At 41.7% G+C, this 24,144-nt stretch overlaps 1 protein-coding gene across 1 annotated transcript in view; it reads right to left on the reverse strand.

Moving 5' to 3' along the window:
• TRIO (trio Rho guanine nucleotide exchange factor) overlaps positions 1–24,144 on the reverse strand; it is a 796,191-nt gene that overhangs the window by 139,205 nt on the left and 632,842 nt on the right. Inside the window, 2 exon segments of the mRNA XM_040431356.1 lie at positions 6,511–6,580; positions 16,882–16,985. Of these exon segments, the coding sequence (XP_040287290.1) occupies positions 6,511–6,580; positions 16,882–16,985 (174 nt within the window).

Raw genomic sequence — 24,144 nt, forward strand, 5'->3', positions numbered from 1 at the left:
TCCATAAACGAGGACTTGGGTCCGAGCCCTCAGTACGCTCCGGGATCCCAATAGATCGCACATTGTCTGTCGCAGACTGTTTTCCAGATTATCTGATTTCGATATGAGCAGGGACACGTTTTGTATAATACGCTGTAGATCCCTCTTAACAGGCGGTAGTTGGCCCTCCATGTCACTGACGCGACCCTCCAACTCCCCCACTCTTTCTTTAAATTGTCGTATGTCTTGTCTTATTAATAAGACTTTCCTCCTTGAGGCCTCCCATGTTAGCATTCAGGGACGTGAGGGCTGTGCTGCATTGCGCCACCATCTTATTAAACATCCGCAATAGTAGGCTCAGAAATGGGCTCCACTTCTGGCGGCAACTCCGGACCCACCTTTTGCCGTGCAACGGAGGCATAAGAGGCTGCTTCTAGGGGCTCCGCTCCCCTCACATCACCGGATACCCCATGCTTCAGCTTCGGTCATTCACTGTAGCAGCTGAGGTGTGGGCAAACTTCCCCAGCTTCATCGCTACATTGGACAGTTAGTAGCGTGTGCCGGCGCCATCTTGTTTGGACGGAGTGTCCGTGCCGCCGTCTCTGCACTCCTTCTCCCTCTGCTTCTGACGGGTCATAATGTGACCGAAGTGCTCCACCGCGTCCAGGGAGGCTTCTGGATAATGCCGGTCGTCACCGAGGCCAGGTAGGAGATGGGGTAAGCGATTAAGAGCAGGATTCTTTCCAGGAGCTCTGCTCCATGCGACTCTCTACATCGGCGGTTAGGCCACGCCCCCATCCTCCCATTTTTAAATGTACTGGACAAACCCTAGGTGTATAATCTGTGGAAGCCTGAGAATAGAATCCTATAAAAATCTGATGAGAAGTCTGATAAGGCACAGGCCTCTACATAACTTTGGTGTATCCACCACTGATCTAAATGTAAGCCAGCTTTCTTGCTAGCTTAAATTTAGACCATTTTCTATTCCTAAAGGTGTAGAAAATGCTAAATGAGACAGGCCTGCCCCCTTCCCCACCCATGCCACGCCCACTTTTTTTTTACATCTGGCAACAATGGGGAAAAGGCAATCTACGCTAGAAATGCGCATAATATAGGCGCATTTCTGATAGTAAATGACCCTCTAATTTTTCATAAAGAGACCAAATGGATTTCTACTTTAAAATTCATAAAAACTTTGTGTTTCAATGAATCCTTCTTCTTTATACCACTTATAATACATTGTGTCAGACCTTGTTGAGTTGCTACAGACAAAATTATATGCTTACATCACCATAATCTGCTAATTAACAGCCTCCTGTATAGCATGATTACCCAAGAGTGAATTTAGTATGTCAAGTCATTGCATTAGCCGCTATGCCCTTAATCCAAGCAATTCATGATACTATGTACCTAGCTGATGCCTATATTCTTGGTACTGAATCATTTTAACTAGATATGTCAGTTTTCACAAGTACACTACTATTGTGGGGTACGTACATCACAACAGCGCCTGTAACTAGGACCATGCCGGACACCAGTGTAGCACTGTTACTGTATGCCAATCTAGGTTAATCAATGATCTGAAATGATACTAAGTAGTGATACGGCAATGTTAAGGTCCGAGGCCCCATTCAAGTCAATGGGTCCGCAAAAAAATACGGAACGCACATGGAACACATCCGTATGTCATTCGTATTTTGTCGATACATACTGTAGAAATGCTATGCCCAGCCCATATTGCTCATGTGTTTGGTGATTAATAAGTTACCGTTTCCGATCTGCAAAAAAACTATCGCATATGGAAACCATACGGATAACGGAACGGAAGAGGACTTAAATCCCCAAAAAAAAACTTTGATACAGAACGGATCCGTGAAAAACAACTACGGTCATGTGCATGAGCCCTTATTCTGATTTCTACAAGTTAGGGTGAGTTCACATCCCCGTTTACCTTTCCTGTAAAAAAATGGATCCTGAATATCAGTTATGCACATCTGGCATCCGTTTGAGCCATTTCCATGTGAGATCCGTTAGACGGAAAAAAAGTCCTGCATGCCTTATTAGTACTGCCGTACTATCTTCAGTTACGGATACTTGCCATAATGACTGCACAACCAGCCATTAATGTGACCATATTACCTTATTATATATAGGTCAATAGCACTGATTATATATATATATATATATATATATATAAAGACTACACACCCCTGTTAAAATGTCAGGTTTCTGTGATGTAAAAAAATTAGACAAAGATAAATCATTTCAGAACTTTTTCCACCTTTAGGCCGTTGTTTTGGTCCGCATCCGAGCCGCCGTTTTGGCGGCTCGGATACGGACCCATTCACTTCAATGGGGCCGCAAAAGATGCGGACAGCACTCCGTGTGCTGTCCGCATCCGTTGCCCCGCTAAAAAAATATAACATGTCCAAGAAAATATGGCACAACATTGACATTACCAAGAACTGGACGTCCCTTCATAATTAATGAAAAGATGAGAAGAAAACTGGTCTGGGAGGCTACCAAGAGGCCTACAGCAACATTAAAGGAGCTGCAGGAATATCTGGCAAGTACTGGCTGTGTGGTACATGTGACAACAATCTCCCGTATTCTTCATATGTGACAACAATCTCCCGTATTCTTCATATGTCTGGGCTATGGGGTAGAGTGGCAAGACGAAAATCTTTTCTTACGAAGAAAAACATCCAAGCGAGGCTACATTTGGCAAAAACACATCTGAAGTCTCCCAAAAGCATGTGGGAAAAGGTGTTATGGTATGATGAAACCAAGGTCGAACTTTTTGGCCATAATTCCAAAAGATATGTTTGGTGCAAAAACAACACTGCACATCACCAAAAGAACACCATACCCACAATGAAGCATGGTGGTGGCAGCATCATGCTTTGGGGCTGTTTTTCTTCAGCTGGACCTGGGGCCTTAGTTAAGCTAGAAGGAATTATGAACAGTTCCAAATACCAGTCAATATTGGCACAAAACCTTCAGGCTTCTGCTAGAAAGCTGAACATGAAGAGGAACTTCATCTTTCAGCATGACAACGACCCAAAGCATACATCCAAATCAACAGAGGAATGGCTTCACCAGAAGAAAATTCAAGTTTTGGAATGGCCCAGCCAGAGCCCAGACCTGAATCCGATTGAAAATCTGTGGGGTGATCTGAAGAGGGCTGTTCACAGGAGATGTCCTCGCAATCTGACAGATTTGGAGTGTTTTTGCAAAGAAGAGTGGTCAAATCTTGGCAAGTCAAAATGTGCCATGCTGATAGACTCATACCCCAAAAGACTGAGTGTTGTGATAAAATCAAAAGGTGCTTCAACAAAGTATTAGTTTAACCCCTTTAGGACACAGCCTTATTTCACCTTAAGGACCAGGCCATTTTTTGCAAATCTGACCAGTGTCACTAAGTGGTGATAACTTTAAAACGCTTTGACTAATTATCCAGGCCATTCTGAGATTGTTTTTTCGTCACATATTATACTTCATGACACTGGTAAAATGAAGTAAAAAAAAATCATTTTATTTATAAAAAAAATACCAAATTTACCAAAAATGTGTAAAAAATAGCAAATTTCCAAGTTTCAATTTCTCTACTTCTATAATACATAGTAATACCTCCAAAAATAGTTATTACTTTACATTCCCTATATGCCTACTTCATATTTGGATCATTTTGGGAGCGTGTCATTGCCGTACTGTAAAGTGTGGTCTGGTAGAGGACGTCCCCACTCCAGTAATGCCTGACACTAGGTTTCTTGACTAGACCCATGTGCAGAACGAGGCCCCAAAACGTCCTCATCTCGGCTGCACTGACCGGGGTCCAGCCACCGGGCCTAGCCAAAAAGGAGCCCGGATGTTGAGCAACGAACTGTTGGGTGTACAGGTTTGTCTGATCCACCATCAGATTTACAAAGTAGTCACTGAAAAAAAGACTAAAATAGTCATATTCAGTGAAGCCCACTGTGGAAATCTGGATTCACGGGCTCAAATCGGTCTAAGGTACACCAGACAAGTTCACCGACAGGGGGCTCCGGTGGATTTAACTGGTGGGCCGGAAAACTAGTATGAGCCCCAGAGCTGCTCGTACTAGGTTGGGCCACAGGGTCCCTAGCATGGCGGACCCCTTGCTCCGCCTGGCGGCGTCTCCGCCGCCTTGGGGCTCATCATGATGATGAGGAGGACGATGATGACAACAGGAAAGTGGGGTCATCCTCGTTCTCACTGGGACTCTAGGACTCTGAGGTAAGCTGGGCGTATGCCGTCTCGGCCGAGAACATCCGGCGGGCCATAGGGGACTGTGTGCCTGTGCGTGTAAATCTTTATTCAGTGTGCGTGTGTGTGGGGGCACGGGTGTTCGCGATCTCCCCTTAAACCTAAAAGACAATAAAAAAAAAGGGGAAAAAATGTGAAAAATAAAAAATTAAAAATTCTAAAATCGCTGATCAACCGTCCAAAGTTGATCAGCGGTGGGGTGTGAGATGTGCTAACAGTGGCCGGACGCTTGCACCCCAAAAAAAGTTGGGGGGGGGGGGGGCAGGGGGGCAAGCTGCAAAACCCCTGGGGGGTCTAGGGTCACACAGCTTTGCTGTGGACCCCAGACACCCGATTTAGGGTGATGCAACAAAATTAGTTTTTTTTTCTTCTCACTAACTTTCCCTGAATATCCCTGCCTAAGGCCTAATGCACACGACCGTTGTTGTGTTCCGTGTCCGTTGTTCCGTTTTCCGTGATTTTCTGCGGACCCATTGACTTTCAATGGGTCCGTTGAAAACTCGGATAATGCACCGTTTCACATCCGCGTCCGTGATCCGTGTTTCCAGTCCGTCAAAAAAATATGACCTGTCCTATTTTTTTCGCGGACAACAGTTCGCGGACCCATTCAAGTCAATGGGTCCGTGAAAAAACACGGAGGCACACAAGATTGTCGTTTTACCCTTTTCATGTCTGGTGATCCTCCAAAAATCAAGGAAGACACACGGAAACAAAAACAAAAACTGATCACGGAACAACGGAACCCCATTTTGCGGACCGCGAAAAAATACTGTCACCATCACCTCTTAGGATCGCAGGATGGTGATTGGTGGTGTATTATCACACCACCGATCACCATCCTGTTCCGGATTATCGGGTCCCCAAAGACCCGAATAACCCGGAAACGCTGCGATCGCGACCCCCCGACGCATTTAGCCGTCATGTGTCCGGAAGAGGTTAAGGGTGTGCACACTTATGCAACTATATTATTTTATTTTTATATTTTTTCTTCCCTCTACCTAAAAGATTTCAGTTTGTTTTTCAATTAAGTTGTACAGTTTATAGGTCACAAATATTCCTAAGATAGAAAATGTAATTGAGATGGTTTCGAGGAATTACATAAATGAAAAAATATATGGAATATGTTTAGGGAAAAGCAATTATATAAAACAAAAGTGGGACACCTGGTTAAAGCATTATCCAGAAAAATAACGGATGGAGGAGCACTGATAAGGGCCGATCAACCTGAAGTCTCTGTTGTATGTACAGTTATATACAGTTAAGAATTACAGGTCATTTGAACCTGTAACAATTTGTAACAATTTATAACATTTTTATATGTTAAAAATGACAAAAGAAAGTTTGTAATAACAACAAAATGTTAAAATGTTTTGGTAGGTTAACTATATTCTACCTTCTTTTAAAAAAATATATATATCGACAAGATATGATATAAAATGTACCATAATGTGGGAACACTAATGTTATGCAAACAATAACATATAATGAATAATCCACATGTAATGTATATCATCTATGTTGGAATCGATGTCTACTTATGATATTTCAATAAAGATTATTCTAACTTAAAAAAAAAAAAAAAAAGTTCTGAAATGACTTATCTTTGTCTCATTTTTTTTACATCACAGAAACCTGACATTTTAACAGGGGTGTGTAGACTTTTTATATCCACTGTATATATAAATAATGTACAGTAGTTAGTTTGTTTATCAATAACCATGGCAATGGAAAAGCTTCCACCCTGTACAGGTCAATGACACCACGTCTGTTCCAATGGCTCATTGGTCCTATTGTGGCCAGGTGGACGATAGTACAGTGGTGCATCACAGGGCTGGAGGTTGGGGAATCAGCAGTCTAGCCTCTGTGTGGCTCTCAACATTGAGTTTATGATAAAGACTCCATGTCAATCGGTTCAAGTCAACAGAAAAGTCAGTAATATTAGCAGCCAATAGCATTTTTGAATCAGTGATATTTAAAATACAGAGGGCATATTATCGGTAGATGAGTCACAAGGCGATTCTCAGGGCATTTAGCACTAGTAAGTTATGATTCAGTAGTGCAAATTGAGTAATTGTTAAATACAATTATTGTAAAAGTAGTATACTGTACATGCAAGGAAAAAGTGGAGGACAGTTACTCATAGCAACCACATAGATGGCTGCTCACATCATTCATAGGCCCTCCCTCTACATGTTTAATCACAAATATTATAGTGAAATAGCTATACAGATTTTACACACTTACATGTTTCACAATTAAAGGTGCTAGCCGTTCTGGCTCTCCCAAACACTTCTGTAGTTCTCCCATAAAAAACCTGCAGGCAAGCAAAATATATTATTGGTGCCCAGTAAATAACTCAACATCATGAAATTTACCAGTTACTGTAATACAATACCTAGAAATTAGGAAACATTGTATATACATGTTCTTAAAGGTATATATATATATATATATACACACAGGTGAAACTTGAAAAATTTGAATATTGTGCGAAGTTCATTTATTTCAGTAATAAAACTTAAAAGGTGAAACTAACATATGAGATAGACTCATTACATGCAAAGTGAGATATTTCAAGCCTTTATTTGTTATAATTTGGATGATTATGACTTACAGCTTATGAAACCCCAAAGTCACACTTTTGAGGCACCCTTTGCTCAGGGGATATGGATTAGGCTACTTTCACACCTGTGTACGGGTGTCCGCTTGTGAGCTCTGTTTTGAAGGGGCTACACAAGTGGCCCCGAACGCATCCGTACTGCCCTAAAGCATTCTCAGAGGACGCGGATCCGCTCAGAATGCATCAGTCTGGCAGCGTTCAGCCTCCGCTCCGCTCAGCAAGCGGACACCTGACGCAGCTTGCAGCGTTCGGGTGTCCGCCTGGCCGTGCGGAGGCGAGCTGGATCCGTCCAGACTTACAATGGAAGTCAATGGGACGCATCCACTTGAAGATGACACAATATGGCTCAATCTTCAAATGGATCCGTCACCCATTGACTTTCAATTGTAAAGTCTGGACGGATCTGCTCAGGCTACTTTCACACTTAGAAATTTTTTTAAATTATAATGCAGACGGATCCGTTCTGAACGGATCCAACGTCTTGCATTATAGGAGCGGATCCGTCTGAGCAGACATCAGACAGACCCGCTCTGAACGGCAGTGTGAAAGTAGCCATAATTAGCTGACTAGAGTGTAACACCTTGAGCCTAGAATATTGAACCTTTTCACAAAACTCTAATTTTAAGCTGCATTAATGCAATTCCTTTTAATTTGCATTACTGAAATAAATGGACTTTTGCACGCTATTCAGTCTGGGAATTTAAAGGGAATCTGTCACCTTCAAACACCCCCCAAACTAAAAAGTGTGTAGTGTAAACGATGCAGAGTCAGATTATGTAATTTTTATCATTACACTCACTTTTATTCTGACACTGTGCTCCCACAAAACAGCTGTAAAATGAATTGAGGGGACTCCACCTTAAAGCAAACCTTTCACCTGGATTTCACTTAATAAACTATCAAAAGTACCTTATAGATCATCCTCATTGTGTTAGCACACGGTCTTGTCCCGCTTTTCTGTCATGTATATGCATGGAAAAATCGCTTTATAAAGTACTCTTCTCCAGCTCACCAAGTCACGGTAGAAGTCATGGGGGTAGCCCTTCCTCACTCCAGGCTGTAACTCCTCTGCCCTAACCCCGCCTCTAAGCAGTGTAACTTGACACCCGGCTCAGTCGCGGGACTGCGCTTGTACATGGCGGGCATGCGCCGTCGGACTCAAGCGCGATCCTGTAACTGAATCGCGCAGCGCCGTCCCCGATGCCTGCCTGTCTTCTCTCCCTCACGCGCGATTCATTTACAGGATCGCGCTTGAGTGCGACGGCGCATGCGCCGCCTGTACAAGCGCAGTCCGGCGACTGAGCCGGGTGTCAATTAGACTGCATAGAGGCGGGGTTAGGGCAGGGGAGTTACAGCCTGGAGTGAGGGAACGGGCTACCCCTTGACTTCTACCGTGACTTGTGGAGCTGGAGAAGAGTACTTTATAAAGCGATTTTTCCATGCATATACATGACAGAAAAGCGGGACAAGACCGTGTGCTAACACAATGAGGTGATCTATAAGGTACTTTTGATAGTTTATTAAGTGAAATCCAGGTGAAAGGTTCGCTTTAAGTCCTCTAAGTGATGTGCATGAGCTCAGGAGTTCTCGCAATACATTATACTACTGTACGAAAGAGCACAGTGTCAGAATGCGAGTGAATATTAAGATTAACCTCTTCTACTCCAAGCCAGTTTTCACCTTCCTGCCCAGGCCATTTTTTGCAAATCTGACATGTCATTTTATGTGGTAATAACTTTGGAACACTTCTACTTATCCAAACCATTCTGTTTTCTCGTAAAACATTGTACTTTATGACAATGGTATACTTGAATTTATATATTTCACCTTTATTTATAAAAAAAATCCCAAATTGACTAAAAATTTGGAAAAATTCAATTTTTTAAATTTGAATTTCTCTATTTTTTCATGCCTCATAAAACAGTTATTAGTCATCATTCCCCATATGTCTACTTTTTGTTGGCATCATTTTGTAAAAGGTCATTTAACTTTTTAACCTCCTCAGGACCGCCGTACGCAGGATTGCGTCTTTGCGGCGGTCCTGTTTCTCTGGGTGGACGCGCCGGTGCGTCCTCTCGCGAGACGCGAGATTTCGGGCATTGCCGGCCCGCGCACGCGCATCGCGGGCCGGCAAAAGTTAAAGAAGTATTTCGTCACCAGCCTGCCAGCCAATGATCGTTGCTGGCAGGCTGGCGATTTTCAAAAAATCAAATCAATTTTTTCACTATTATTGGCTGTTAGGTTTTAGGATAGTTTAGGCCCCTTGGTTAGGTAGTTTAGCGTCAGTTAGCGCCCAAGCCCACCGCAGTCACTGATTCGCTGATTAGCGTATCGCTAATCAGCATTTGTACTTTTATAGTATCTGTAAGTGATCAAAACTGATCACGGTCAGATCTATAATAGTATTAGTGTCACTTTAGTTCGCCCTCCACCCAAAACGCAGTGTTTGCCCGATCAGGCCTGATCGGTCGCCCACACGTGGTTCACCCACACCCGCCCCGCCGCAGTGCCAAAAACAAATTGTTTTTTGATCACTGCACAATCACTTTACACGCACTGCATTTGACCAAGATATTTATCTCACCCAGCATGGGTATATGTAAAATGACACCCCAAAACACATTGCCCAACTTCTCCTGAGTACGGCAATACCACATGTGTGACACTTTTTTGCAGCCTAGGTGGGCAAAGGGGCCCACATTCCAAAGAGCACCTTTCGGATTACACCGGCCATTTTTTACAGATTTTGATTTCAAACTACTTTGCACGCATTTGGGCCCCTAAAATGCCAGGGCAGTATAACTACCCCACAAGTGACCCCATTTTGGAAAGAAGACACCCCAAGGTAATTTCGTGATGGGCATAGTGAGTTCATGGAAATTTTTATTTTTTATCACAAGTTAGTAGAATATGAGACTTTGTAGAAAAAAAAGAAAAAAAAAAAACATTTTCCGCTAACTTGTGACACAAAAAAAAAAGTTCTATGAACTCACTATGCCCAACAGCGAATACCTTAGGGTGTCTACTGTCCGAAATGGGGTCAGAGCTGCTTCAAAAAGCGGAAATTCACATTTTTGTACCATAGTTTGTAAACGCTATAACTTTTACCCAAACATTTTTTTTTTATCAAAGACATGTAGAACAATAAATTTATCGAAAAATTTATATATGGATGTCGTTTTTTTTGCAAAATTTTACAACTGAAAGTGAAAAATTTCATTTTTTTGCAAAAAAATCTTTAAATTTGGATTAATAACAAAAAAAGTAAAAATGTCAGCAGCAATGAAATACTACCAAATGAAAGCTCTATTAGTGAGAAGAAAAGGAGGTAAAATTCATTTGGGTGGTAAGTTGCATGACCGAGCAATAAACGGTGAAAGTAGTGTAGGTCCGAAGTGTAAAAAGTGGCCTGGTCTTTCAGGGTGTTTAAGCTATAGGGGCTGAGGTGGTTAAGGACGTTAGAAAGCTTAGAATTTAGGAGGCAATTTTTCATACTTTCAAGAAAATTTCCAAAACCATTTTTTAAGCACCAATTAAGTTATAAAGTGATTTTGAGGGGCTTACGTAATGGAAACCACTCATATTTAAAACTTAAGTTACAAACTTTGTTTAACTTTGTTAAAGGAAAATGGAGGTGAGATGTAAACATTTAATTTTTCTTTTGGAGATTTTTCATTTTATTCCATTTTTTATTGCAACACAGCAAGTGTTAACAGCAAAACAAACCTCAATATGTATTACAATATGCATGATTTTGCAGTTTAAAGAAATATCCCATATTTGGTAGTAAACTGCTGTAGGGGCACATGGCAGTGGTCAGAAGGAAAGAAGCGCCATATCGTTTTTGGAGGCAGATTTTGCTACAATAGTTTATAAGCTCCATTTTGTATTTGAAGAGACTCAGACGTACCCCTACAGTGGAAACCCTCAAAAAGTAACCCATTTTGTAAACTACACCCCTCAAAGAAATTATTAAGGGGTGTACTGAGCACTTTGAACTCATAAGTGTTTTATGGAATTTAGAAACTCCTGGCTGTGAAAATGACAAGTTTAATTTCTTCCAATAAAATGCTGCTTTAGTCCCCAATTTTTCATTTTCACAAGGATTAACTGGAGAAAAAGCACCCCGTAATTTGTTACTCATTGTTTCCTGGATACAGCAACACCCCATATGTGGTGGTAAACTGCTGTGGGGGCACATGGCAAGAGTCAGAAGGGAAGGAGTGCCATATGTCTTTTGCAGCGCAGATTTTAAAAAAATGGTTTACGGGCGCAATCGTTTTTTCTTTTTTGAGCAACTGTCTTATGTGGCAGATGAGGTGATGTTTTCATTGATAACATTTTGGGTACATATGACTTTTTGATCACTTGATATTATGCATTTTGCAAGGCAAGGTGAGAGAAAAAAATAACTGTTCTGGCACAGTTTCTATTTATTTATTTTTATAGCATTCATCTGAAGGGGAATATCATGTGATATTTTAATAAAGCAGGTTATTACGGACGTGGCGATATCTAATAAGTATTATTTTTTGTTAAGTTTTACACAGTAAAAGCATTTTTGACAAGAAAAATACCTTGTTTTTGTGTTGCGATGTTCTGAGAGCCATATTTTTTTTCAGTTTTTGAGTGATTGTTTTAGGTAGGGTCTAATTTTTTGTGGGATTAAATGGCGGCATGATTGGTACCATTTTGGGATACATACAACTTTTTGATCACTTGTGAGACAAGATGACCAGAAAATGGCTGTTTTGGCACAGTTTTTATTATTTTATTTTTTTACAGCGTTCACCTGCCCTTCTAACACTGCTTCACACTTCCCGTCTTGGCTAGACTCACTGTAAATGTCAAGTAAAGCAGGCTTGGCCAATCACTGACTGACATAGAACACAAGGCTGGTGGCTGGCTAAGCAGGCCTGTCCTGGCATGAGTGTTAAAGGGAGTCTGTCACCTCTTTTTCACCAATATAACTAAGAGCACTGCCCCACAGAAGACTGCAGACACATTCCAAGCATACCTGTATGCACTGTGTGTCTGTATTCCATGTGCAGGAAAAGCACTTTAAGGGTCCATTCACACAACCGTTGTTTCTTTCCTGATCTGTTCCGTTTTTTGCGGAACAGATCTGGACCCATTCATTTTCAATGGGTCCTGAAAAAAAATCAGGACAAAAAATGGAACAGATCAGGAAAGAAACAACGGACGTGTGAATGGACCCTTATTCTGCTGGAAAACATCTAAGTGCCCAGCTCTGCTGCTCCAAGTGCCCAAAGCAAATCAGACTGAAGAGGGGAGGGCTGCTTTAGCTGCTCATATCTTAGGATTGGTACCATCTAGAAATATGTGCCTGACCTTGACTTTCAGCTGGGCACTTGGGAGATGTTTTCCAGCAGAATAAAAGTGCTTTTCCTGGACATAGAATACAGACACATAGTACACGCAGGTATGCTTGGAAAGCGTTTGCAATCTTCTATGGGGCAGTGTTGTTAGTTACAGTCAGGTCCATAAATATTGGGACATCAACAGAATGCTAACATTTTTGGCTCTATACACCACCACAATGGATTTGAAATGAAACAAACAAGATGTGCTTTAACTGCAGACTGTCAGCTTTAATTTGAGGGTATGTATATCCAAATCAGGTGAATGGTGTAGGAATTACAACAGTTTGCATATGTGCCTCCCACTTGTTAAGGGATCAAAAAGTAATGGGACAATTGGCTTGTCAGCTGTTCCATGGCCAGCTGTGTGTTATTCCCTCATTATCCCAATTACAATGAGCAGATAAAAGGTCCAGAGTTCATTTCAAGTGTGCTATTTGCATTTGGAATCTGTTGCTGTCAACTCTCAAGATGAGATCCAAAGAGCTGTCACTATCAGTGAAGCAAGTTATCATTAGGCTGAAAAAAAACACCAAAAAAACCATCAGAGATGGCAAAAACATTAGGCGCGGCCAAAACAACTGTTGCTCAGCAACACCCAAAAGACCACGGAAAACTGGATTCTTTCCCTGGTGAAGAAAACACCCTTCACAACAGTTGGCTAGATCAAGAACACTCTCCAGGAGGTAGGTGTATGTTTGTCAAAGTCAACAATCAAGAGAAGACTTCACCAGAGTGAATAGAGAGGGTTCACCACAAGATGGAAACCATTGATGAGCCTCAAAAACAGGAAGGCCAGATTAGAGTTTGCCAAACAACATCTAAAAAAAGCCTTCACAATTCTGGAACAACATCCTATGGACAGATGAGACCAATATCAACTTGTACCAGAGTGATGGGAAGAGAAGAGTATGGAGAAGCACACCAGTATGGAGAAGCACATGATCCTAAGCACACCACCTCATCAGTGAAGCATGGTGCTGGTAGTGACATGGCGTGGGCATGTATGGCTGCCAATAGAACTGGTTCTCTTGTATTTATTGATGATGTGACTGCTGACAAAAGCAGCAGGATGAATTCTGAAGTGTTTCGGGCAATATTATCTCCTCATATTCAGCCAAATGCTTCAGAACTCATTGGATGGCGCTTCACAGTGCAGATGGACAATGACCCAAAGCATACTGCAAAAGCTACCAAAGAGTTTTTTAAGGGAAAGAAGTGGAATCTTATGCAATGGCCAAGTCAATCACCTGACCTGAATCCGATTGAGCATGCATTTCACTTGCTGAAGACAAAACTGAAGGGAAAATACCCCAAGAACAAGCAGGAACTGAAGACAGTTGCAGTAGAGGCCTGGCAGAGCATCACCAGAGATGAAACCCAGCGTCTGGTGATGTCTATGCGTTCCAGACTTTAGGCTGTAATTGACTGCAAAGGATTTGCAACCAAGTATTAAAAAGTGAAAGTTTGATTTATGATTATTATTCTGTCCCGTTACTTTTGGTCCCTTAACAACTGTTGTAATTCCTACACTGTTCACCTGATTTGGATGTAAATACCCTCACATTAAAACAGACAGTCTGAAGTTAAAGCATATCTTGTTCGATTCATTTCAAATCCACTGTAGTGGTGTATAGAGCCAAAAATTTTAGAACTGTGTTGATGTCCCAATATTTATGGACCTGACTGTATATTGGTGAAAATGAAGTGACAGACTCCCTTTATGCTTGGGCAGGTAGTTGAGAGCAGAAATGGTAAAAGGTAATGTCAGGATTGGTGGAGGTGAGTATGTATGTTTCTAACCTTTTTTTTAATTATTTTTTTATTACCAATAATCTGCCCGAAACACCTCTTTAAAGGAGGTCTATCATCAGATTATGCTGCCGTGTTTAAGGTGCACTTTTCAAGAGGGCTAAAAAGTATAATGCAAATATATATATAATGCTATAATAGTTATACAGTCCATTAGTGTTCATGAAGCCCCACTATAAGCGTGTGTATACATATATATACAGTTGCAAGAAAAAGTATGTGAACCCTTTGGAATGATATGGATTTCTGCACAAATTGGTCATAAAATGTGATCCGATCTTCATCTAAGTCACAACAATAGACAATCACAGTCTGCTTAAACTAATAACACACAAAGAATTAAATGTTACCATGTTTTTATTGAACACACCATGTAAATATTCACAGTGTAGGTGGAAAAAGTATGTGAACCCCTAGACTAATGACATCTCCAAGAGCTAATTGGAGTGAGGTGTCAGCCAACTGGAGTCCAATCAATGAGATGAGATTGGAGGTGTTGGTTACAGCTGCCCTGCCCTATAACAAACACACACCAGTTCTGGGTTTGCTTTTCACAAGAAGCATTGCCTGATGTGAATGATGCCTCGCACAAAAGAGCTCTCAGAAGACCTACGATTAAGAATTGTTGACTTGCATAAAGCTGGAAAGGGTTATAAAAGTATCTCCAAAAGCCTCGCTGTTCATCAGTCCACGGTAAGACAAATTGTCTATAAATGTAGAAAGTTCAGCACTGCTGCTACTCTCCCTAGGAGTGGCCGTCCTGTAAAGATGACTGCAAGAGCACAGCGCAGACTGCTCAATGAGGTGAAGACGAATCCTAGAGTGTCCGCTAAAGACTTACAAAAGTCTCTGGCATATGCTAACAACCCTGTTAGCGAATCTACGATACGTAAAACACTAAACAAGAATGGATTTCATGGGAGGATACCACAGAGGAAGCCACTGCTGTCCAAAAATAACATTGCTGCACGTTTACAGTTTGCACAAGAGCACCTGGATGTTCCACAGCAATACTGGCAAAATATTCTGTGGACAGATGAAACCAAAGTTGAGTTGTTTGGAAGAAATACACAACACTATGTGTGGAGAAAAAGAGGCACAGCACACCAACATCAAAACCTCATCGCAACTGTGAAGTATGGTGGTGGGGGCATCATGGTTTGGGGCTGCTTTGCTGCGTCAGGGCCTGGACGGATTGTTATTATCGAAGGAAAACTGAATTCCCAAGTTTAATCAAGACATTTTGCAGGAGAACTTAAGGCCATCTGTCCACCATCTGAAGTTCAACAGAAGATTGGTGTTGCAACAGGACAACGACCAAAAGCATAGAAGTAAATCAACAACAGAATGGCTTAAACAGAAGAAAATACTCCTTCTGGAGTGGCCCAGTCAGAGTCCTAACCTCAGCCCGATTGAGATGCTGTGGCATGACCTCAAGAAAGCGATTCACACCAGACATCCCAAGAATATTGCTGAACTGAAACAGTTCTGTAAAGAGGAATGGTCAAGAATTACTCCTGACCGTTGTGCACGTCTGATCTGCAACTACAGGAAACGTTTGGTTGAAGTTATTGCTGCCAAAGAAGGTTCAACCAGTTATTAAATCCAAGGGTTCACATACTTTTTCCACCTGCACTGTGAATGTTTACATGGTGTGTTCAATAAAAACATGGTAACATTTAATTCTTTGTGTGTTATTAGTTTAAGCAGACTGTGATTGTCTATTGTTGTGACTTAGATGAAGATCAGATCACATTTTATGACCAATTTGTGCAGAAATCCATATCATTCCAAAGGGTTCACATACCTTTTCTTGCAACTGTATATATACACACACACACACATACATACAGGTAAGGTTTTTGTGGAGGTGCTGCCGATCACCAAGTAAATGAGCAAACACCCGTTCATCAGGTGAAAGCACTGTTAACAAAAACAATAAAATCATTGTTCTCGGGGTAGATAAGTCCTTAGTAAACAGGGATTTGCAGCAGTATGAATCTGTACGGAGATATGCGATCGCAGCAATCACTTGTCTCCATATATACATGAATATGTAACTCTTACCTCCTCTGACAAGCTGTTCACTCCTCATAATTGCCTGCAAAGCCAGGATGTGTAAAGGGACTTTAAAGGGGTTGTCCAGGATTAGAAAACCTGTCTGCTTTCTTCCAAAAACAGCATCACCCCTGTCCATGAGTTCTTCCTGGTACTGAAGCTCGGCTCCATTGGAGTCAACAGAGCAGAGATGCAATACTGCACACAACCTACGGACAGGAGTGATGTTTTTGGAAGAACCCCTGGAAAACCCCTTTCAGTACTCGCACATGGAATGAAAATAATTCAAAGTATTTCAGTGCTGCTTTAAGTGGTGACAGCAGGGAAATGGGAGGCAGTTTGAAAATACAAAATAGCAATTTGGAGTCATTATCTACACTATTATTGATGTAGTACTGCAGAATGTAATACTCCAAAATTGTAGTTGAAACAGTTGGCTTGAAAGGTGAGAAGTGTCCTACTTCTAGTAAAAAGCACAACTCTAGCATACAGCCTGCGAAAACGGGATAAATTCGCCACATCTTGTGACTGTCTGGTTTAAGTTTATCACACATTAGACAGAATTCTTAAACATGTGTCAATTTATTTTCAATAACGCAGGGCATACAATTCAATTGTCAACTGTTTTCTTTTACATCTGTAAACTGCGCAGATGTTCTGCTCATACCACAATCTTTCTTTGAGTTTAATCTGCAAATAGTAACAATAAAGAAGAGTAAAAAAAAAATATGTATCTATACATACTCTCTGTGCCAGTCATAAATTTGATGAATATTTCCAAATATCATTTTATCCTTTCCCTTCATGTCATCTGGAACACCATCCTCCTTCATGAGTGCCATATACCCCTGTAGCAGATTACAAAAACAAAATCAGGTTATATCCTTAAAATGCCAGTAATGGCTATACCACGATACCTCAAGTAATCCTGAAGGTTGTCTAAATTTGTATCTGTCTCAAAAGAACAATCATATCAGAAATGGGTAATTTTTAAACTGATTATTCATAGAAAACAATTTTGTTAGTCTTTCTGGCTTTTCTTAAAGTGGTTTTCCAGGAATTTTACACTGATGACCTCTGGATAGGTTATCAGTATCGGATCGCTGGAGGTCCGACAACCAGGACCCCCGCCAATCAAATGTTCAAGAAGTCACTGGTGCTCACAGTAGTGCCGCGGCCTTCTCTCTGCAAACCAAGCACAGCAACATACATTGAATAGCAGCTGAGGTGAATTGGGATGAGCAGTGCCTAGGCCAGGGCTGGCCAACCTGCGGCTCTCCAGCTGTTGTAAAACTACAACTCCCACCATTCCCTGCTGTAGGCTGATAGCTGTAGGCAGACTGGGCATGCTGGGAGTTGTAGTTTTGCAACAGCTGGAGAGCCGCAGGTTGGCCAGCCCTGGCCTAGGCCATGTAACCAACAAAAATGACGTCACAAGACTCGGGGAACGCTAAGAGAAGGCTGCAATGCCTTCTCAAACAGCTGATAGTCACGGGTCCCGGGATAGGTCATCAGTATAAAGCTCCCAGAAAACCCCTTTAATTTTGGCAGTACTACGCAATTATAAATTAAATAAACACTAAACACAGAATCCAAACAAAGAAAAAAAAAGTGAATCTTTTAAGAGGACCACCACAAAATGCAATGCATTTTGAAAGCACCATATTATAGAGCAGGAGAAGCTGAGCAGATTGATATATAGTTTTGTAGGAAAAGATTACGGTATGTAAAAACTGTAGCTTATACATTTATATCTTAGTGTTTTCCACTTCCTGTGAACAGCTATCGGTACAGGAGGGGGACGTGTGGTCTGATTTGACACTGGATCTTGTCACAAGAGGGCATAAAAGTGCTTTTCCTGTTGCCCTATAAAAAGGCTCTCAGGGGCTACATTTGGGTAGTGCACCTTTTGGAGAGATCATTGACTGCTAGACATGTCTCAAATACATTTTTCCCAGTTAACAGACTTTGAAAGGGTTTGTATCATTGACTAGAGAGAAGCAGGAAGGTAATTTCAATGAACTACATGCCTTCTAGGCAGTTCTGACCAATTGTAGCTGTTATGAGGTGTTAGAAGCGGTGGTTATGTGAGGGGGCACACACAAACTGTGAACAGGCTCTGGACAGCCCAGACAGACCACCAGTAGAGAGGATCATTTGCAGGATCTAGCGACCCAGCTACAACATCTGTGGGCAAATGTGCTGCAATATAACTAATAAACCTGTATGCCTCCAAGCCCTACAATATCTCATGTTATATACTGGCTAGAGGCAGCGTAACGGGTTACTAGAGCCTCCTTTCAACGGTACAGTTTTCTCTTTAAAAAGTATCATTTCGGTCTAATATTGTAATTACTAAGGGTACTTTCACACTTGCGTTTTTCTTTTCCGGCATAGAGTTCCGTCACAGGGGCTCAATACCAGAAAAGAACTGATCAGGCATATCCCCATGCATTCTGAATGGAGAGTAATCCGTTCAGTTTGCATCAGGATGTCTTCAGTTCAGTCGTTTTGACTGATCAGGCAAAAGATAAAACCGTAGCATAAAGACTGAAGACTTGCCTGAATGCCGGATCCGTCCTTCCGGTCTGCGCATGCGCAGACTGAAAAAAAGGTGAAAAAAATAAATGCCGGATTCGTTTTGCCGGATGACACCGGAAAGAGGGATCCGGCATTTCAATGCATTTTATCGACTGATCAGGCATTTTTAACACTGATAAGGATCCTGATCAGTCTTACTAATGCCATCAGTTGGCATAAGTTTTGCCTGATCCAGCAGGCAGTTACGGCGACGGAACTGCTTGCCGGATCTCTCTGCCGCAAGTGTGAAAGTACTTATATCATCATTACATTTTCACACAAAGTTTCATTTAATTCCAACTCCCCTTTGGTGGGTTATTTTTTTGGTCAATGAGAGTATATAGTATATACTCATAGTTATCTTGATACTAAATGTATTGTGTGGTGTATAGTGAGTGTATATTTCATGTGCGGCCTACATTATACCTCTGCAGAGTTTGCTACACTGCCTGTACAGGCTGCCTATTTCCAAATTTGTCTATTTATGTAGCGATAAAGACTAGGAATGAGCGAATTTCATATTTTGAAATTCGTTTTCGCTTCGTGTTCGGTATTTACTGAATTGCGTTATGAATTCCGTTACCACGGACCATAACGCAATTCCATGACTGAATGCATGACGGAATGCCTTTAGAGGCATTCAGTTATTCATTCTGTCATAATAGAAGTCTATGTCCTGCATCACGTCCTCTCCTGCCTAACGGAAACAGGACGGATCAGTTATCCAATCCGTAGACTTCTATTATGTCTCCAATGACAATGAATGGGGACAAAATTGAAGCGTTTTCCCCCGCTATTGAGACCCTATGACGGATCTGAATAGCAGAAAGCGAAAACACCGGTGTGGAAGTAGCCTTGGGCTACTTTCACACTCGCGTTTTGGGCGGATCCGTAATGGATCTGCAAAAACGGATACGTTACAATAATACAACCGCATGCATCCGTCATGAATAGATCAGATTGTATTATCTGTGCTAGATTTCGTCAGAGAAAACTGATCTGTCCCCATTGACGTAGATTGTGTGCCAGGACGGATCCATTTGACTCAGTTTCGTCAAGCGGAATGGAGACTGATCGGAGGCAAACTGATGCTTTCTGAGCGGATCCTTTTCCATTCAGAATGCATTAGGGCAAAACTGATCTGTTTTTGACAGCTTGTGAGATGCCATGACGGATTTCACAAACGGAAAGCCAAAACGCGAGTGTGAAAGTAGCCTTACTTGTTTTCATGGTTACTGCCACCCTGCAATCCATCAAGTGCTGTGCTAGCACACTAGAGGAAAAAGTCCAGCCTATGCGCACTCCCATGGTCCTGGCCACCAGAGAGTCTGGGGCTTTTACCTATAGTACGCAAGCACGACCACTGCCGCTGGATTGCTGGGTGGTTGTAACAATGGTTTTTATCACATCCACACAATGCTATCCTATGTAGGATGTCCATTGTGGTACTTGTGGTCCGCTGCAGGCATCCTCCATTGTATGCATTTTTTGCTGGGGATTGCCATTAGCACAACGGGCCACAAGTGCAGGATCTGCCCCCCCGGTATAGATGCACCACTGCATATGGGGTTGAGCACTTCCTGCTTTTTAATACCACGCCAATTTGTAGTTTGTATTTTGAGTTTTTGGAGGTGTAGGAAACGCCTAGTCGAATGTGCCCTCATTTCCATCCACAGGCAGCATTTCTGGTGCACATGTGAGGCCCGGGCTATATCAGCCAGTCTTGGGTGGGGCTCAGAGCTCTCTGCCTCCTCCCATTGTATGCATGGTCACATGCTGGAGGTTACTGAGAGATTGTTTTGAGTCGGACCTGGCGCACCTGTAATTCGCCCACTGGCTCCTGGTATTGCCCATACGGGCCCAGGTAGGTTTTATCGTTAGGTTCCCGAGCCTACTTGAGAAACCTTGGCGCGGTGCTCGGGCTCAGACATGTCCTCCAAGTAGGATATGTTGGCTAATTCTCAATTTTACACCAGTACGAGGGTTAGTAAGACCGCAGAGTGCACGTGTATTTGTTTTTGTTATGTTATTTTTACTGTTTATCACATCCACACAATTGCTATCCTGTGTAGGATGTCCATAGTGGTACTTGTGCTCCGCTGCAGGCATCCTACATTGTATGTCTTTTTGCTGGGGATTGCCATTAGCAACGGGCCACAAGTGCAGGATCTGCTCCCCCGGTATAGATGCACCACTGCATATGGGGTTGAGCACTTCCTGCTTTTTAATACCAGCCAATTTGTAGTTTGTGGCTGTAACAATGGAAACAAGGAGTGTATAAAGTGGAAAAAATGAATCCAGTCAGCAACGAAGCAATATAGATAACACACAGTAGTAAGTAGTAAGTGGCTTGGATAACTTTACAAAATTTACAAAAATGTATTTGCCAAGAATCTCAAATGTATTTAAAATGTATAGCATTAGCATCAGAATACTTTTTTGTACTTTATTTGGTTGCAGAGTGCTGTTGCAATGTAATTTTTTTCTTTGCGTTTCTAGCCATGGCAGAGAGCACCTGCGCATTGGGGTGTGCTGACTGACCCCCATTTTGTTTTTGCAGTTTGAACCAGAGGTGTGGCTGACTCTTCAGTCATGCACTCCTGATCAGTCTGTCAGCCCCATAGGCCGATTTTAATTAGTGTAAAAGCTAGTAGCCTGCTCTCCCTGCACTCACTGGAAGCCATATGCACAAGGAGAGGTATAGAGTGGACTCTCATTGCATTCATAATTTGGTACCAGGAGAGGTGTGGAGTGGCTTTAGCATGCATGTTGGTACCTGCATTCCCTGGATTTTATGGAGGCCATTTTGGCAAGAAAAATTATAAAAATCAGAGTGGGCCCAGCATGCATGTGTAACCTGCACACCCTGAATTTATGGTAAGCCGTTATGGCACATAACAGATAGAATTTAGTGTTAGGTTCCCATCTTAAAGGAACTCGCCTTGACGTGTGGCAGATGGGCCCAAATATTTTGTACAAAATGTATTTGCCAAGAATCTCAATGGCCCATGATAGACATTATGAAGAAAAGAATACTGCTGCACTGCATGTCTTCCTTTAGTAGTTATTTGGGTTTATTCACCAAGATAAATGCAATGTTTCGACTTTCTTCCTTTACTTGACAAAACCTTTGGTAGAAAGGTTGCATTTTATCTGGTGAATAAACCTGATAACTACTAAAGGAAGACACAGAGGTGCAGTGGTATTCTTCTCTTCATAACGTCCAACATTAAAGAAATACCAGCACAGGACGTTGCTGCCTACTTTGGCCTCAGGATCAACACTTGCACCTCATATTTTGAGGAAGATAAACTGTGAAAAGCAGCATTTCTGTTCTCCATTAAAAATTCTTAAAATAATAGAATTCAAATTAAACTGCCTAATGCCCTGTTGCTCGCTAAGTTTCAGAATGGAACCTAGCTCTGTGACTTAAAATGAATAGGAGTCCCAGGAGGCAGAGGCAGTATTCCCTCAGACTTCCAGAACTTTATGGTGACACAGACAATGCAGCTCTAGCTCTGAAAAAGAGCAATACAATTCTTGCATACTTTCATACTAAAATTGGAGGAGGTAAAATACCATTGGCCTATACCAGTACTCAGTAGCAACAAATTTGATAATATTTTGCAATCTGACCGGTTATTGATAACAAGTAAATGCCAATCAATGGCATAATTCTGAAGCATACTATATTTTTTAGTTGTTGCTTGGGTATAGTCTTCATATTTGAGAATTCTGTGCCAACTAGCACGGGGTATTAATGCTGTCCCCAGCTAGACCTAATCCTTGCAACAACTAGGAAACATCCCTGTAAGTAATTTATCTAGAACTACTGTAATTGTGGCTGGACAGTCTAAAAACGACTTCTTGGGTCTATGTAACAACATAATCTTCTATTGCAAATACCTAAACAAAATATAGATTCTAGGACTACATAGGGATTAAGTGTTGGTGCAAATTTTTGAACCAAAGCAATATTATATTATTATACATTTTTTTTTTATAAAAATGAATTAAAAAGGTCTTATATAGAAACTGTGGGGCCAGAGAGCTGGGATAGGTGATAACCTAAGTTAAGACAAGCCTCTAACCCCAACTAATCCTGTCCATACACATCCAATCCTGCCCAGTCCAATCTGAACCCCACATGATGAGGACCCCAAAAGTAGTGATGCCCCCTTGGTGTCCCCCAGCATAATAAAGGTGCTTGGTTTGATACCATAGTGCTGCTAATGAAGCCTCTATTGCAGAATCAGGATTAGATCTGATGGACAGCCATGTTAGTCTCTGGCAGGGATCTTATGTTGAAGCTCAGAAAGGGAGCTTAACTAAGGGATCAACAATCATATTGAAATGTATAGTGATGTTTTAGTGGTAGGGAGCTAGAATTTTAGTAATCGATTAAAAGGGTCATGATGTAATGGTGGGCTTTAGAAACTAGACCATAGTTGCAATAGTGATGGGTATCTTAGACATGAGCAATCAAAAGACTGTGACCGGAGACTTTATGCAGACACTGCCTTCTGCCCCTGCTGCTTTTCACTTCCATCTTAGGATACTTCACACTTGCGTTTTGTGCGGATCAGTCATGGACGGATCCATTCAGATAATACAACCGTCTGCATCCACTCAGAACGATCTGTTTGTATTATCTTTAACATAGCCAAGACTGATCCGTCTTCAACACCATTGAACGTCAATGGAGGACAGATCTGTTTTCTACTGTGCCAGAGAAAACGGATCCGACCCCATGACTTACATTGTGTATCAGAACAGATCCGTTTGGCTCAGTTTTATCAGACGGACACCAAAACGCTGCAAGCAGCGTTTGGGTGTCCGTCTCCAAGCAGAATGGAGACTGAACTGATGCAAACTGATGCATTCTGAGCGGATCTTTTTCAATGATAGATTGCAGTGAGGAGAAGTTGAATAGAACGGTGGTTATGTGGAGTGTCACTGAATTTAAAGTCAAAATGATGGAGAAATCAGAGTACAGCGTTTGGACATTTCCACTAGGCCCAAAAGACAATGAATGGAGCAGCAGTAGCATGTGTGACCAGCACTGCGTTCAATCTCCTCCTTACTGTTGTTGTGCAGTGGGGCTCAGGGATTCTCATTCTAGCGATTTGTGGGGCTATCGGTGGTGGGGCCTCAAGTTACTTACTATAATGCATCAGGTCCAGCTCCTCTATAATTTTTAAACAAGTTTACCTTGTTAAAAGTTCAATAACAGAAATTAACTAACAAAACGAAAACTGGTGGCAGCAGCAAACTGCAACTAGAACAGATTTTGGTCGGTTTTCGTAGGAAGGCTGAAATAAGAGCAGCTATTGTGTACTGCTGTGCCAGTTTTCAATATACACTTATATGTGGTATACTTCACTCTAGAAAAGTACTCAATACAAAAACAGCATAAAATGTAAAATT

Source organism: Bufo bufo, chromosome 5 (assembly GCF_905171765.1).
Source record: "Bufo bufo chromosome 5, aBufBuf1.1, whole genome shotgun sequence".
Classification (NCBI taxonomy): Eukaryota; Metazoa; Chordata; class Amphibia; order Anura; family Bufonidae; genus Bufo; species Bufo bufo.